Consider the following 16,653-nt stretch of genomic DNA (forward strand, 5'->3'; position numbering starts at 1 on the left):
TTTGAGCATTTTCATCTGAGCAAGTCTGGTGCCATTTTAAAATTCGTCAATACGAACTGTTCTGTTTTGACAGATTCTGCCTTTTATTTCGCGTTGCCTCTTTTGCTATGTTGGATGAATTTCTTTGATCCACTAATGTCCAGTAGCATTATGCAATGTCCAGAAGTGTTAAGAATGATTGTGTCACCTCTGAATATGTCAATTTATATTGTGCACTAACCCTCTAATGAGTTGTTTCGAGTTTGGTGTGGAGGAAGTTTTCAAGGATCAAGAGAGGAGTATGATGCAACATGATCAAGGAGAGTGAAAGCTCTAAGCTTGGGGATGCCCCGGTGGTTCACCCCTGCATATATTAAGAAGACTCAAGCGTCTAAGCTTGGGGATGCCCAAGGCATCCCCTTCTTCATCGACAACATTATCAGGTTCCTCCCTGAAACTATATTTTTATTCCATCACATCTTATGTGCTTTTTCTTGGAGCGTCGGTTTGTTTTTGTTTTTGTTTTGTTTGAATAAAATGGATCCTAGCATTCACTTTATGGGAGAGAGACACGCTCCGCTGTAGCATATGGACAAGTATGTCCTTGGTTTCTACTCATAGTATTCATGGCGAAGTTTCTCCTTCGTTAAATTGTTATATGGTTGGAATTGGAAAATGATACATGTAGTAATTGCTATTAATGTTTTGGGTAATGTGATACTTGGCAATTGTTGTGCTCATGATTAAGCTCTTGCATCATATGCTTTGCACCCATTAATGAAGAAATACATAGAGCATGCTAAAATTTGGTTTGCATATTTGGTTTCTCTAAGGTCTAGATAATTTCTAGTATTGAGTTTGAACAACAAGGAAGACGGTGTAGAGTCTTATAATGTTTTCAATATGTCTTTTATGTGAGTTTTGCTGCACCGGTTCATCCTTGTGTTTGTTTCAAATAAGCCTTGCTAGCCTAAACCTTGTATCGAGAGGGAATACTTCTCATGCATCCAAAATACTTGAGCCAACCACTATGCCATTTGTGTCCACCATACCTACCTATACTACATGGTATTTTCCCGCCATTCCAAAGTAAATTGCTTGAGTGCTACCTTTAAAATTCCATCATTCACCTTTGCAATATATAGCTCATGGGACAAATAGCTTAAAAACTATTGTGGTATTGAATATGTAATTATGCACTTTATCTCTTATTAAGTTGCTTGTTGTGCGATAACCATGTTCACTGGGGACACCATCAACTATTCATTGTTGAATTTCATGTGAGTTGCTATGCATGTCCGTCTTGTCTGAAGTAAGAGAGATCTACCACCTTATGGTTAAGCATGCATATGTTAGAGAAGAACATTGGGCCGCTAACTAAAGCCATGCTCCATGGTGGAAGTTTCAGTTTTGGACAACAATCCTCAAATCTCAAATGAGAAAATTATTAATTGTTGCTATATGCTTATGCATAAAAGAGGAGTCCATTATCTGTTGTCTATGTTGTCCCGGTATGGATGTCTAAGTTGAAGAATAATCAATAGCGAGAAATCCAATGCGAGCTTTCTCCTTAGACCTTTGTACAGGCGGCATAGAGGTACCCCTTTGTGACACTTGGTAAAAACAATGCATTGTGATGATCCGGTAGTCCAAGCTAATTAGGACAAGGTGCGGGCACTATTAGTACACTATGCATGAGGCTTGCAACTTATAAGATATAATTTACATGATGCATATGCTTTATTACTACCGTTGACAAAATTGTTTCATGTTTTCAAAATCAAAGCTCTAGCACAAATATAGCAATCGATGCTTTTCCTCTATGGAGGACCATTCTTTTACTTTCAATGTTGAGTCAGTTCACCTATTTCTCTCCACCTCAAGAAGCAAACACTTGTGTGAACTGTGCATTGATTCTTACATACTTGCTTATTGCACTTATTATATTACTCTATGTTGACAATATCCATGAGATATACATGTTATAAGTTGAAAGCAACCGCTGAAACTTAATCTTCTTTTGTGTTGCTTCAATGCCTTTACTTTGAATTATTGCTTTATGAGTTAACTCTTATGCAAGACTTATTGATGCTTGTCTTGAAGTGCTATTCATGAAAAGTCTTTGCTTTATGATTCACTTGTTTACTCATGTCATATACATTGTTTTGATCGCTGCATTCACTACATATGCTTTACAAATAGTATGATCAAGATTATGATGGCATGTCACTCCAGAAATTATCTGTGTTATCGTTTTACCTGCTCGGGACGAGCAGAACTAAGCTTGGGGATGCTGATACGTCTCCGACGTATCGATAATTTCTTATGTTCCATGCCACATTATTGATGTTATCTACATGTTTTATGCACACTTTATGTCATATTCGTGCATTTTCTGGAATTAACCTATTAACAAGATGCCGAAGTGCCAGTTGCTGTTTTCTGCTGTTTTTGGTTTCAGAAATCCTAGTAAGGAAATATTCTCGGAATTGGACGAAATCAAAGCCCAGGGGCCTATTTTTCCACGAAGCTTCCAGAAGTCCGAAGGAGAGACGAAGAGGGGCCACGGAGGGGCCACACTATAGGGCGGCGCGGCCCCCCCCTTGGCCGCGCGGCCCTGTGGTGTGGGGCCCCCGTGCCGCCTCTTGACCTGCCCTTCCGCCTACAAATAGCCTCCGTGACGAAACCCCCAGTACGGAGAGCCACGATACGGAAAACCTTCCAGAGACGCCGCCGCCGCCGATCCCATCTCGGGGGATCCAGGAGATCGCCTCCGGCACCCTGCCGGAGAGGGGAATCATCTCCCGGAGGACTCTACGCCGCCATGGTCGCCTCCGGTGTGATGTGTGAGTAGTCTACCCCTGGACTATGGGTCCATAGCAGTAGCTAGATGGTTGTCTTCTCCCCATTGTGCTTCATTGTCGGGTCTTGTGAGCTGCCTAACATGATCAAGATCATCTATCTGTAATTCTATATGTTGCGTTTGTTGGGATCCGATGAATAGAGAATACTTGTTATGTTGATTATCAAAGTTATGCTTATGTGTTGTTTATGATCTTGCATGCTCTCCGTTACTAGTAGATGCTCTGGCCAAGTAGATGCTTGTAACTCCAAGAGGGAGTACTTATGCTCGATAGTGGGTTCATGCCTGCATTGACACAGGACGATGTGAGAAAGTTCTAAGGTTGTGTTGTGCTGTTGCCACTAGGGATAAAACATTAGTGCTATGTTCAAGGATGTAGTCACTAGTTACATTACGCACCATACTTAATGCAATTGTCTGTTGTTAGCAACTTAATACTGGAGGGGGTTCGGATGATAACCTGAAGGTGGACTTTTTAGGCATAGATGCAGTTGGATGACGGTCTATGTACTTTGTCGTAATGCCCAATTAAATCTCACTATACTCATCATGATATGTATGTGCATTGTCATGCTCTCTTTATTTGTCAATTGCCCAACTGTAATTTGTTCACCCAACATGCTGTTCGTCTTATGGGAGAGACACCTCTAGTGAACTGTGGACCCCGGTCCAATTCTCTTTACTGAAATACAATCTACTGCAATACTTGTTCTACTGTTTTCTGCAAACAATCATCTTCCACACAATACGGTTAATCCTTTGTTACAGCAAGCCGGTGAGATTGACAACCTCACTGTTTCGTTGGGGCAAAGTACTTTGGTTGTGTTGTGCAGGTTCCACGTTGGCGCCGGAATTCCTGGTGTTGCGCCGCACTACATCCCGCCGCCATCAACCTTCAACGTGCTTCTTGGCTCCTCCTGGTTCGATAAACCTTGGTTTCTTTCTGAGGGAAAACTTGTTGCTGTGCGCATCATACCTTCCTCTTGGGGTTGCCCAACGAACGTGTGAAATACACGCCATCAGGAAGCGAAAGACCTCGATGCAAAAAAGATAAGAACATCACGGTAAAACCGGCAGGGGGATTGGGCCGTGAAATCGCACCTGGGAGAACAACATTCCCCTCTTCGGAAGGAATATATCCGAGGCTTTTAGCCTTCTTCTCATCACGCTTCGTGGTGGTGGAAGCAGGCCAATCGCTGGGGATGGACCCAGCAACAAAACTTGATGGCGCTGGCGGCACCGGAGGAGGAGCGTGGGAGGCGCTCCTTTTCGGTGGGTTTGGAGAAGACCTGGCAGCGGCGCCGCTGCTCGCGGCACTAGTAGCAAGGGTGGAGATCTTCTTCTTCCCCATCCTGCAGATTCACGAGAGATCTGGATTCGGCGGCGGCGTAGTAGTTTTAAGTACAGGAGATGAATGAGGAAGAAAAGGATGCAATGATGGAGTGTGAAGAGAAGAAGATTTGCAACGAGAGATTATAAGATGCAAATCTGAGGATCGAACGGGCACGCGTCCCCAATTTACTGAAAGAGTCTCTTTTTCATCAACAAATCACGGGAATCGAGGAGACGCTTTGGTAACCGCACGCGAGAAGCGGTCATTTCTTAAAAATGGGACCACACAGAAATAAGATGGGCCCAACAGGTCGTGTCCTGTCATGTCAGGGCAGCGACAGTGGTGAAGTCATCACTGACGTCATAAAAGTTTGAGGAGTCAAAGAAATGAAACTGTCGAGTGGTCAACTTGAGTCTACGCACGGATTGCAAGCATCCGCACCCAGACTCGGGGGCTACTCCCATCGGGAGCGTTGGACGCGCACCCGATAAACGAAGACTCAAAGATTTTTCCAGAAAGAAGGGCGTGAAGAAGTGTTTGAACAAAAGAGCGGTATCCTCAGCTCGAGTCTGCACCCGATCACAAGCGCTCGTGCCCAGACTCGGAGGCTACTCCCATCGGGAGCGCTGGACGCGCACCCGATAAAACTTTTTTGCATTCCAGGATCATGCCTGGGGACTTGATTCTGTGTAGGTAACGTTGTTTTGCCATCGGCAGTTAACTAGCAAAGCTGGGCACGTTACTCAATATCCTTTACGCGTTCAAACCTTGTTGAAAACTACAAGCCCTGATTAAAATGTATCGGGTGACCTATGAAGATATGCAAAAAAACTTCGGCAGAAAAAGACATTCGAGTAGTACAACTTGAGTCTACACACGGATTGCAAGCATCCGTATCTAGACTCGGGGGCTACTCCCATCGGGAACGCTGGACGCGCACCCGATAAAAGAAGATGAAGCTGTTACAAGATGGACAAGAACAATCAAGGGAGAAGAACGTTCAGTGGAGGCATGCTTTAGTCTCTACCCGAAAAATCTTCGGCTAGACACTCGGGGACTACTGACGTGGGCATTACCCTTCGGGTAACCGACATTGCCCTATCCTGATGGCAAGGTGGGCCACTAGGACGGTGTTGGAGAAGATTCCTTGAAGTACAAGACGAAGAGTCGAACATGGAAAGTTTAGAGCTAGGTCTTTTGTAAACCTAGTCGTACCCGAATAGATCTCTTGAGACCTGGCCTCCTATATAAAGGCCAGGAGAGGGGCTGCCGAGGGACACAATCAATTTTAGCAACTTTAGCCACCAGAAATCTAGAGCTAGGTCGCCTTAGCACTTAGCCTCTCGACGAGATCATAGCCGAAACCTTCGGCACCCCATTGTAATCCGATATTTTCATAATCAAGATCAGACAGGCAGGACGTAGGAGTGTTACCTCATCGAGGGCCCTGAACCTGGGTAAATTGCTCTCCCCGCTTGTCTGTTAACCGATGGTTCGTATCATCCTACAGGATTCCATCAACCCTAAGCCCCAATCGGAGGGCATTGTCGAGGAGAACCCCCGACAACCGGTGTCAGGATACCAATTTGTGTCAATGCCATATGAAGCAACATGAGCTCCTTTGCCTTCGAACGAGTCGTCATCACCATCAGTCCATCGGTACCAGCAATCCTTGGCAGGGTGTCCATAACGACCGCAGATTCGGCACGTCACATCCACCCATGGCGTGGTACGGCGGCGACCACGGCCACGGCCTCCTCCTTGCGCACGACCACCGCCACGTCCGGCCTGCTGCGAACAGTCGTCAGAATAATTGTTGTAGGCAAGCCGGTCATCCCGACGCTCAGAGCGGCGATCACCGCGGTCACCGCGGGTGCGGTTATTGGACTGTTGCCCGTACTGGCGCTGCTGGCGAGAGGCAAGGTTTGCGCTGGTGTCGAAGGTCATCTCCGACGGACCGGTAAGTATAGCTTGGCGCTCATCATACGCTTGGAGTTGGGCATAGAGGTGTACAAGGGAGATCGGCGTCGTGACGACACCGAGAGCAGCAACCAGCGAATTGTAACTCTGTCCGAGGCCGGCGAGGATGAAGGACACATGCTCGCGCGTGGACACCGGACAGCCTGCAGAGGCAAGCTCATCGACGATCACCTGCATCTTGGTGAGGAACGTCGCAGTAGAATCATTGTTCTTCTTTGTATTCGCTAGGGCGATCCGCAGATTCGTGATCTTGGACTCGCTTTGAGAGGCGAACATCTCCTCGATGGCCTGCCATACTCCGGCGGCGTGCTCGATCCTCTGAACATGCGGTAGGATTCAGAGGAGAGGGATTGGAGGAGATACCCGAGGAAAATCTAGTCGCTGGCGATCCAGTCGTCATAGGCCGGGTTAGGTGTTGTTTCCGCCGGTTTGTCGGCGGCCTTGTCAGCTGGTTTGGTTTCCAGGACTTCTGGCGGCTCGGCGGCGGTTCCGGTGAGCAGACCGACGAGGCGAGCGCCGCGGATCGGCGGGAGGACTTGTGCACGCCATCCTGGGTAATTGTTGCGGGTGAGTTTGTCGGAGGGTGGGGCGCCCAGATGATATTGCGGGTGAACAGATGAGGAGGACGCCATGGCAGCGGTGGAGAGGCGGGCGACGGGGACAGATCGATCGCGGCTTCCGATCGGCGATCAGTGGAGACGGCGAAGAAGCCGGTCTGATACCACGTAAAAATAGAGAACATGTAGATTGCAACGGGTCTACTCGGTTGATTATCCGAGCCCCTCATATCTGATATATATATAGAAGGTTACATGAGGTGTTTGTATCAACTACGACAGAACATCTAAACCGAAACTATCTCTATCTCTAATAACCACCTGGCCATCATGATGTGCACGATACATGGGTAGGATAATAACTATCCATCGTAAGACCTAGGTTTCAAGTGAACCTGCGAGGTCAATTTGGAATGCACATATTTCTCCAGTAAAAGATCTTGCCATACACCTTCCTCGATAACAAGTTTAAATAACAAGTACTGAGAAGGGCGGTATTTTTACCCCTTTGGTCCTTAGGACGACAAATGACTGTCCTTTTAGCAAGACGCTTTTTTCTGGTATCACTCTGTCTGAAAGATCTAGATCCAAGTAATTCAGCCTTTGTAACACCCATTTCGGTATTTGGAAGGAGGTAAGCACCAAGTTGTTAGTGCTTCTCATGGGGCGATGCAAACGGACGCTGAACGACCGTTTGGTCCGCGCGGACGGAAAATGCGCCTGGACCCTGCTCCAGCGGGGCGACACATGGTGACCGGGTCGTCCGCGTCGACGCAAATGCGGTCCAAATATGCGGCAGGTTTGCGTCTCCGTGGACGCTGCGCGGTCATGCAAAGTGATCGCGTTAGTTACATCTGGACCCGCTAGGAAGTGACTAGGTAAGCAAAATATTTCTTCATTACAATTGATTGGCCAAAAGGACAATTTTTTACTCGAGTTAACACAAAACTACAACGGTCGTGCCTACTCGCCGCCGCGCGGCCTATCACGGCCGGGGTTACTCGCAGTCGCGTTGCCTACTGCTGGCCGTCGGAGGGGCCGGCGCCATCGCCAAAGCACGAGTGTTTCACACACTCCTTGCGCCGCGCACACCGGCGATCGGACATCTCGTCCTGCCGCCTGCGGAGTTCGAGGGCCTCGACCAGAGAGGAGTCCCACAGGACTCTCTTCGCCGCCTTGTCCGCTGCGTCATCCGCCGTCGCCGCCTCCAGCGCCGCCATGTGGGCGTGGTAGCGGGCCCTATCCCTAGCCTCCGCCACCGCATCGTCTCTGGCGGCGATGGCGTCCGCCAGCTCCCGGTTCTCCTTCTCGACCCGCGCGGGAGAAGAATCCTCCGCGCGACCGAATCCAGGTCGGAGCACATGTACCCCCGAGCCATGGCGACCGCATAGGTGTGGGCTTCCTCCTCAGCTGCCCAAGCCTGACGGCGCTGGGCATCCCAGCTACGGTCTCGAACAACGCGGGCATGGTTGCCGGAGAACTCAAAGCGGCAGGGTACGTCCTCGTCGTCGTTGGTGATGTCGTGGATGACGGCGTCCGCAGGTGGGGCCTCCGGCAACGGAGGGGACGCCATCTCCGCCCGCGCCTCCGCGAGCGCCACCCTGGCCTCGGCGAGCTCGGTCCTGGCGTCAGCGATTTCCGCCCTGGCCGCTAACAGGTGCTAACGCTCTAGCGCGCGCCCTGCCGCCTCCGCCTCCTCAACCTCCGCCTCCACCGCCTCCCGGTCCAGCTGCTCGGCCTGAAAGGCGTCGGCGGCTAGCTGCTCATCCTCCTCCGGGTGGACTTGGCGGCACATCTGAACAACTTGATCCCAGCTAAGGTTGTGCTCGGCAATGGATGGATGTTATGGTTTAGGTTGAGGTGTGCCCATCACCCCTGCCGGTTTCCACCATATATATCCACGGCGGGGCGGGAAACGGCATTGTCGCGCAGGTCGTTTCCTGGCGCGCGAAACGCCGGCGAAACACGCCAATCTGTTAGGCACGAGCAGGAACGACCGTCGTCGCGCGGGAATCGGTAATCGCCGGCGGCAGGCCTCGACGGGACGTTAAACCGCCATGAACAACCTTGACGGTGTCCGTGCTAAAAAAATATGTTCACACCGCTGGGGATACCCCCGACACAAATGATCATCCTGACACGCATGACGTCCGCGGGCCGACGCAAACAGACGCACACGGATATTTTGAACGTTCGAAATGCGTCGGCCCCCGTTGGAGATGCCCTTATAGGACAAACTTTCTACCGGACGATGGGAACTTGTCTTTACAAATTACAACTACTAAGCTGCAAGTCAGCTTGGGCTCTCCTCAATTCATTTAATATATAAAATGGATCATTTTTAAATAGTAGTAATATAATAGAATATTTTGAAGAAACTATGAGCATGAACCAGGTATGACTTTTAAAATGTACACAAACAAATGATAAAGAGTACACGGAGCTTCTCGTTGTCCTTTAAGAAAAAAAGCTGTCTTGTACTTCAAAGAAAACGAGATCAAATTGTTTTCTCGGGCAATGGAGAAAATAAAACAAGTATATCCCTTTCTGCATAATGGAGTTCCTAACTTAAAAGTTTGGAATGGTGTGAGAGAAAGCATCAGTGGATGCCTCCCAGCAATAGCTGGCAATCTGCAATTTTTCAAGCTAATATATTTGATACATTGTATGCATCAGCTTGTCATGCATGTCTTTATCAGAGGTTCCGTTCGAGTAAGCTGTTCAGGACAGATTTGAGCTCCTAATTTAGACCTGTGATGCAGCTCCGGACATCACGTTTGTTCCGGTGCCTTTTTCCTGCCTAATTATTAGTAAGATAAAGGTAGACACAAAGGACAGTGGTTAGCGACTTGCCATCTTCAGATGTCAGCTCAGAAAAGTTTGCCCTGTGTTTCTGCATCTCAGTTAATCATCTCATAAAAATATTAAATATGCAACTTTACAATGGAAACTATCTCTTAACTTTTCTGCAAAAGAATTGCAGAGTGAGAAGGACAGATACAGGTCACCGAAAGAAGTCGACTCGCTTGCCTAAATATACCCCATTTCATGCCATGGCAATAGATGCAGAAGATTTAGAGCATCTCAACCGGTAGCTCCCAAATAGGCGTCGGCACGGGCGCCGGCATCTCCGTTTGGGGGTGCCAGTACAGCATCCTCTATTTGGGGGAGCTGCTCCCACACCGACGCCCCCAAACAGGCGGCCCCGATAAATAATTTGAATTTGAAATCTCAAACATAACCATAGAAATTCGAATAAGTCTACGAATAAGAAGTTTGGGCAAATACATGGCCACCAAATACGAATAGGTTTTGCAATAAGAAGTTCAGGCCAACACACGTTCATCAGATCGCCATTTTCGGCGCAAAAAAAGGGCTTTCCAAGCCAGATGATCACATGATCACACGAAGGAGGTCACGGGCGGCGCAACCTCGACGGCTTCCTCATCGGCGGCCGGCGGCAGCTCCGTCGCTGCAACAGGATCCACGGTCGTCGGGGGGGTATGAACGTCGAGGGTGCCGGGGCAGACATGAACGGGAACGGTGCCGGGGAGACATGAACGGGGACGGTGCCGGGATAGACATGAATGTGGACGGTGCCGGGGGAGACGCTGACGCAGCTCGCGCCGCCATCACCTCTTGGCCGATGCGCTCGTGGTACATCTCGTGCCACGCCCGCGCCAAGGGGTCCATCTTCTCCATGTCGGCCATCAAGATCTTCGATTCTTGAGACATTTTGGCCAACGATAGCTGCGTCGCTTCATTGGTGGCCTTCATGGCAGTGGCGTGAGCTTCCATCTTCGCCGCCTCCACCCTCTCCCTCTCCAACTCGATCTTGGCGTCTTGCTTGTCGGCCTCTGGGGAAAAAACTCACTTGCTTGCACGCCTCGATGAGGCATTCATCCTCCAAGGACCTCCACCTCGGACCACGAGTGTCGGCGGACCGCCGGCGCATCCTCCTCACACTGGCGCCGGTCTCGGCGTCGATCAGCTCCTCCTGGACTTCCTCCTCACCTTCGTCCTCGTCGGCCTCTTCTTCGTAGTCGTCGACCGGGGGTTCGTAGGCATGGCCGCGTATGATGTCGTTCAGGATCTCCTCCCCGCCGGCAATCTACGCATAAAGTTGCAAACTTTTAATCGTCGTCGGTGTCTACGATGCACACAACACATAGAAAGGAAGGAAACGAACCTCGTCCTGCCCCATGGACACGCCGGACGTGCTGCCGAACACCTGCTGGGTGCGCGTGCCGTCGTGGGAGAAGAGGTGCCGGGGAAGGCCGGTGTCGTTCGTCACGTGGCCCTGGGTGCGGCGCAGATCAGGAGAATCGTTCAGGTCGGGGAAGCGGAAGGCGCCGCTGCCCTGAGCCGTTGATTCCGGCGAGAACAGGTCGTTTTTGTCGACGGTCATGTCGTTGTCACCGAACTCGGGGGAGTAGCGGGCGCGGCCGTCCATCTGCGACAGCCGCATCTGCGAGATCGACGGCGCGTCCGCGGTGTACCCCGCGTAGTAACCTGGCGACGATGGGGAGCTCGAGATGTTGTTCAGGCCGCCGCCCAAGCTCAGGCACGCTTCCGCAGAGGCCGTCGCTTTCTTTGCGTCGAGGGCGGCGATGCAGCGCCTCCTGCGGGTGATGAAGGCGCGGCGGTCCATCTCCGTCTCCCACCCCTCCTGCGACATGGTCGCCGGCTTCTTTTTCGGCGCGACGATGCGCGTCTTCGGCGGTGCCTTCGTCGGCGCCTTCGCTGCCTTCACCGGAGCCTTTCTCTTCGGTGCCAAGGCGCGGCAGCGAGGGTTTTTCGGGTTGGAGGCTGAATGGGAGATGGAACGGCTGGCGGGAGAAATGAGCGGCGGAGGGAACGGGGTTTTGGGGGAGAAGATGTATATTTTGTTGTTGTGCGGCTGGCAGGCGGCTCCCACGCCCAAAATTTTCAGCCCCGCGAGGCGCCGGCGCGCCCGATTCGTGCCCTTGGCGAAGGGGCCGGCACGGGGTTGCCAGCGCTTCTATTGGACTCCAAAAATCGCCGGCGCCGTTTGAGGCGCGCCGGTGCGAACCCATTTTAGCTCCCGGCCCCCAAATTGCTATCGGGGCCGCCGGTGGAGATGCTCTTACATACAGCTGCAGGGGCTGCTCTGATCACATTTCATTTCTTATCTTTTTTTTCGTAATTTAAGTGCTGCCGTTATGGCCCTGCTGAACTGTTTGCCTACAACGTGCAATTGTGCAAACGTAATGACTTTGCTTTGATGATGGAACCGCATACTCAACTTTCTCTCTTTAGAAAAGAAGGGCAAACATATCAGTTTCTCACCGACCAGATTTTTGTGATCTCAGAAACAGAAGAATCAAATCAATCTATGGACCTGTAGATTTACACGTTTAGAAAGACGCGTCAAACACCAATAGCGTTGTTCAGCGGTCCAGACTGCAGACTATGTTCTTGCAAGGCATCGATCAAGTCACGTATGTATGTGAGCACACCTAGCGGTGCCGGATTGTTTCCTCGCCGTTATCAGGGATGCTCAATCGAGCTGCATCCTGAATCCTCCGAATGCACCTGCTCTTCGTCGGCTTGCTGGAACGTGATCTCCTCGAACCGGCCGTGCAGCTCAGCGCACCGGCAGCCACGGTGTGCGGCCGAGGACATGATGTCGAGGAGCGAGCCGCCGGACAACGACAATCGGCAGTTCTGGCAGCATGCGGCGCTTCTCGGCGCGTCCGGGGCGCCATCTTCGTCTTCGTCGTCTTCCAGGCCTGGACCCGCAGCCCAGTCCGGCACCAGAGCGCCGATCTCGCCGTCGATCATGCCGGCGATGTGAGTCACCTCGTGGTCGATGATGTCCAGCTCCCCCACCATCTCCGTCGCCACACTCAGAGCCGTGTCGGCGTCGGTGTCGAAAGGGAAATAGATGCTCCGAACGAGACCTGCAAAACACGAACAGAATTCATTCAATATCGACTTAAGTTTGCCAAACATGGAGTCCGAATCCAAAATTGTTTCTGCACCTGTGCCGTCTTTGTCGGCGATGCGGAGTCGAAGGAATATGCCGCCGTCCTCCATTCTCCTCCCTCTGATCTTTATGTCCACGCCAGCAACGTTATCGTCTTCGTGCTCGGCGAACAGCAGGTCGATGCCACCGTACCTACTGTCGGCGTCGTCGTCCTCATCCTCTTCGCAATACGATCTTTCTATCGACGGCGCCGTGTCCTCGTCGTCGTCGACGGTCGATAACCCGTTGCTCGTCACGGATCCGCCATTGCTGTAGCCATGCTTCTCCTGGCGAGAAGGCTGGTGCAGGTGCACATGATCGTAATTTCGATCCCCTGAAGCGAGGCCGCCGCCTCCTCCAACCTGCAAGAAAAGATCATGGAGCAGCTCCCTCGCGGCAGGCCTCCGGGACGCCGGGGCCAGACACCTATCGATGAACCGCCTTGCCTCCGGGTTTTTCACCCTGTACAAAGCTTCAGGCTTTATTCCCTGAAAGAAATTTGGCGGGAATTTCACAGGAATAAGTTAGATTCTGGCATTGTTGTTCTCGCAAAGAGAATATGCATAGAGACGTACGGAGACGACGTTGTTGTAGATTTGGACGGGGTTGGAGCACTCGCTGTAGGGGTACTCGATTGTGAGCATCTCGAGGACGCACATCCCGAAGGAGTAGACGTCGGCGAGCTCGTCGTAGGCCTCTCCGTACACCTCCGGCGCCATGAACTCCGGCGTGCCGACGACGACGCGGTGCTGGGCCGTGGCGGTGGCGGCGAGGCCGAGGTCCCCGATCTTGACCTGGCCCTGGTTGCCGTTGACGAAGATGTTGTCGCACTTGAGGTCCCGGTGGAGGATGGGCGGGTCGTGGGCGTGCAGGTACGCCAGGCCGTCGAGGATCTGCCGGCACCAGTGCTTCACCGCCGCCATGCTCACCATCCGGTGCTTCTCCCTGTACCTGCCACATGATCACACACTGGCCGTCACACAATGAAATGAATGCCAGTGCCGGCGCCATTGTTGCAAAGGATCAAGAAATTATTTAGTAGTAATACGTACTGGCGGAGGGTGCCGGAGGAGAAGAGCTCGGTGACGAAGTTGAGGGTGCGGCGGCGGGGGTCGATCCAGGAAGAATGGAGGCGCATGACGGCGCGATGGCGGAGGGCGCCGAGGAGGTGGACCTCGTAGTAGAGGCGCTCCAGGTCGGCGGGGCTCTGCAGGAGGAAGTCGTGGAGGCGCACCTGGTTCCACGCCACCTCGATGCCCTGCCACTCGTCGAACCCCCGGTACCTGCACCACCGTCCACCAGTCCGCCATTAATCAGCACAGCAAAAACAAAGAGGACCAGAAGAAAATAACTCGATCGGACTTACACAGTCTTTGAGGAGCCCTTGCCAAGAATCTCGCTGTACTGCAGGCAGGCAGCGTAAACAGGAAAGGAAGAAGCGTCAGATGAGCTAGAGGAAGAAGACGATATCTCGATGAAGCTGGAAAAGTGCAGAGACTACTCGAGTCGAGTACCATACCCTGCCATATCGTCCAGTGGGATCAACCTCCGCATACCCTCCTGGGTCGGCGACACCGCTGCCGTCATCAGCCTGCGGGGCTCCGCCCATCACTCCATGGCCATGGCCATGCCTCCTCTGCCTTGTTGCCGCCACATCGCGGCTCGCTTGCTCGGGCATGGTTCGTACGTGCTTCTCGTGTCTATCGTTCTCGTTGTAACTTCAAGTGGTGGCCGGTGGAGAGTCGTAGAGGAGATCGAGGACGAAACTAGGAGGCTGCCGGCCGCGGCGTGGGCGTGGCACGCGGAGCTGTTTGGGATCTCAAGGACGGCAGAGCAGAGGGAGGAAAGGGAGCAGAACATCTCGCTCTGTTGCCCGGCTTGAATATAGCACTAGAGCAGAGGCGCGTAGCGCGGTGATTCCTAAGCACAAGATTGTACTCCCTAGCTGGATGCGTAGAATCGAGGAAGTATACAAAATGCTACTGTACTGGTGGAACTGTAATCTCGTGAGGTAGCTCAGCTACCGCTGGCCAAAACAAGTTTTCTTTTTTTGTTTCTTCTGGAATTGCTAATTCTCACACGATAGCCGTCCGATACTTTAGATTGGTTTGTGTTGGAACAGATGCATACATGCCACGTGCTTCTCTACGCCGTGTGGGTTTCTTTGTCCAAGCAAACAATCCGATTTTAGACAAGCAGTTCACTTCATATCTAATGAATTTAAATATACAGAAATAACAAAGATATGAGACAAAACTAAAATTTACATCGAAATTCTTTCAAGTCATCGTCTCCAAAATTCTGGTGAAAACCAGCCCTAAACCAAAACATCTAGAAACAGACTAACTTTTTGCTGCCACCGGTAGGGACAGTAACAACAACATTTATCCAACTAAATTTGTCCTTGTGGTCCGATTCTGTCCTGTTTGGACCAGGTCGCAGACAGAAATTGGACCGATGCCCGTCCTACCAGACCAGTGCTTCCAGCCATGTGACCTATTCGGTCCGTTTTGTGCATTTTGGAAGTGGCCAAGTGAAGGACGGGTTGGCCACTCGTAGAGGGTCTAGGAGGACGTGCGCGTTGTCAGGCCCGACGCATCTAGGACCCAAATCTGGTGAATGGACTTGGGTCACGCAGATGGAGCGTGCGCTGCTCGTCCGTCAATCTGCGCCGATTGTTTTGGACTAGCCAAGATATGATGGGTCGTCCCGCTGGAGATGCCCTAAGAGTTTAAGACACATCGAGCTGGTAGGAGGGTCGGGGGAGTTTGCCTAGTGCATCATCATCTCAGATAGGCAGAATATATGCATATTTTGATGAACATAGTACATTCAAAAGATATTTGTCAATTGAACTAGCGAATTCTTCTGAATTTTACTAGCTTAAAAAATTATGCGCGAATTGTTCTGCCTTTTTGATGAACTTTTCACTACCTTCATATTGTAAATCCTTCTAGCATTTATTTATGATTTTTACTAGCTTCATAAAATATTTTTGAATTTCTCTAGAATTTATTGATGAATTAAGAAATAAGCCTAACTCACTTGGCTAGGGAAGTGGATGTACAACCTAGCCACTCAGCGCAAGTCCTCACGGACAAATGTTTGGGTTCTTATTATTTATAATAAAATCCATAGTACGGCCTTCCCCTACCGCATTCCTTGCACGCACACAAAATGATGAATCTTACTAGCTTCATAAAATATGTGTGAATTCTTAAAGCAATTTAGATGTATTCCACTAGCTTAATATAATTTTGTGAATTGTTCCAGCATTTTTCGATAAATTTTACTAGCATAATAATATATCAGTTTGATCTGGACCAATAAACCAAGTTCTAAGACCAAGTATTTCCCAAGCCCACAAATATATGACCTTAGGCACATGTATGCAAACTTTAAATCGGTTGGTTTTAGAGAGAAAAATTAAAAGGTGGACTCTGCTAGCTAATCCTACACTAGAAATGGCTTTGGCATAGCAAAGCAAAGCAAAACATGAAAACGCAAAGTTATGAAGCATGGGAGTGCCTTAGCAAAAGACAAGTAGAATTTTGGGCTACGAATGAAATGGATTAAAAATTGTAAAATTGATCTGGTTGTGAAAATCTTAGTGAGGTGTTCAACATAACCATCCTTGGTATTAAAGGTCTCACCCCCGTCTCCATGACCGCAGCCACGACAGCATTCATCATCCACCGACAGGAATCCATGAGCTTGGGCCACCCAAAGTGGTTTAACCCACATCAATATTGCTGATTTGTTCAAGGCAGGAGATGTGAACAAGAAGAAGCTGAAGAAGATGAAAGCAATATTGGATGAATAATACTTATATTTGTAGCATTTGTAAGACTTTAAGTACCTGGTTGTGTATTTGTACTAATAATCATATAGATAATTTTGGACCGTTTTGTAAGAATTTAAAGACTTGGTTGTGTATTTATTTGCAGTATTG

At 50.3% G+C, this 16,653-nt stretch overlaps 1 protein-coding gene across 1 annotated transcript; it reads right to left on the reverse strand.

The window, feature by feature from the left end:
- Nucleotides 1–12,030: 12,030 nt before the first annotated feature.
- Nucleotides 12,031–14,579, reverse strand: LOC127321883 (probable serine/threonine-protein kinase WNK1). The gene is made up of 6 exons (XM_051350840.2): nt 14,221–14,579; nt 14,068–14,105; nt 13,754–13,984; nt 13,277–13,652; nt 12,718–13,189; nt 12,031–12,636 (listed from the first exon to the last, which is right to left on the reverse strand). Exons 1-6 carry the CDS (start codon nt 14,377–14,379, stop codon nt 12,224–12,226), a joined length of 1,689 nt encoding a protein of 562 aa, XP_051206800.1. The 5' UTR covers nt 14,380–14,579; the 3' UTR covers nt 12,031–12,223.
- Nucleotides 14,580–16,653: the final 2,074 nt, after the last annotated feature.

The sequence above is a fragment of the Lolium perenne genome, chromosome 2, assembly GCF_019359855.2.
Source record: "Lolium perenne isolate Kyuss_39 chromosome 2, Kyuss_2.0, whole genome shotgun sequence".
NCBI lineage: Eukaryota > Viridiplantae > Streptophyta > Magnoliopsida > Poales > Poaceae > Lolium > Lolium perenne.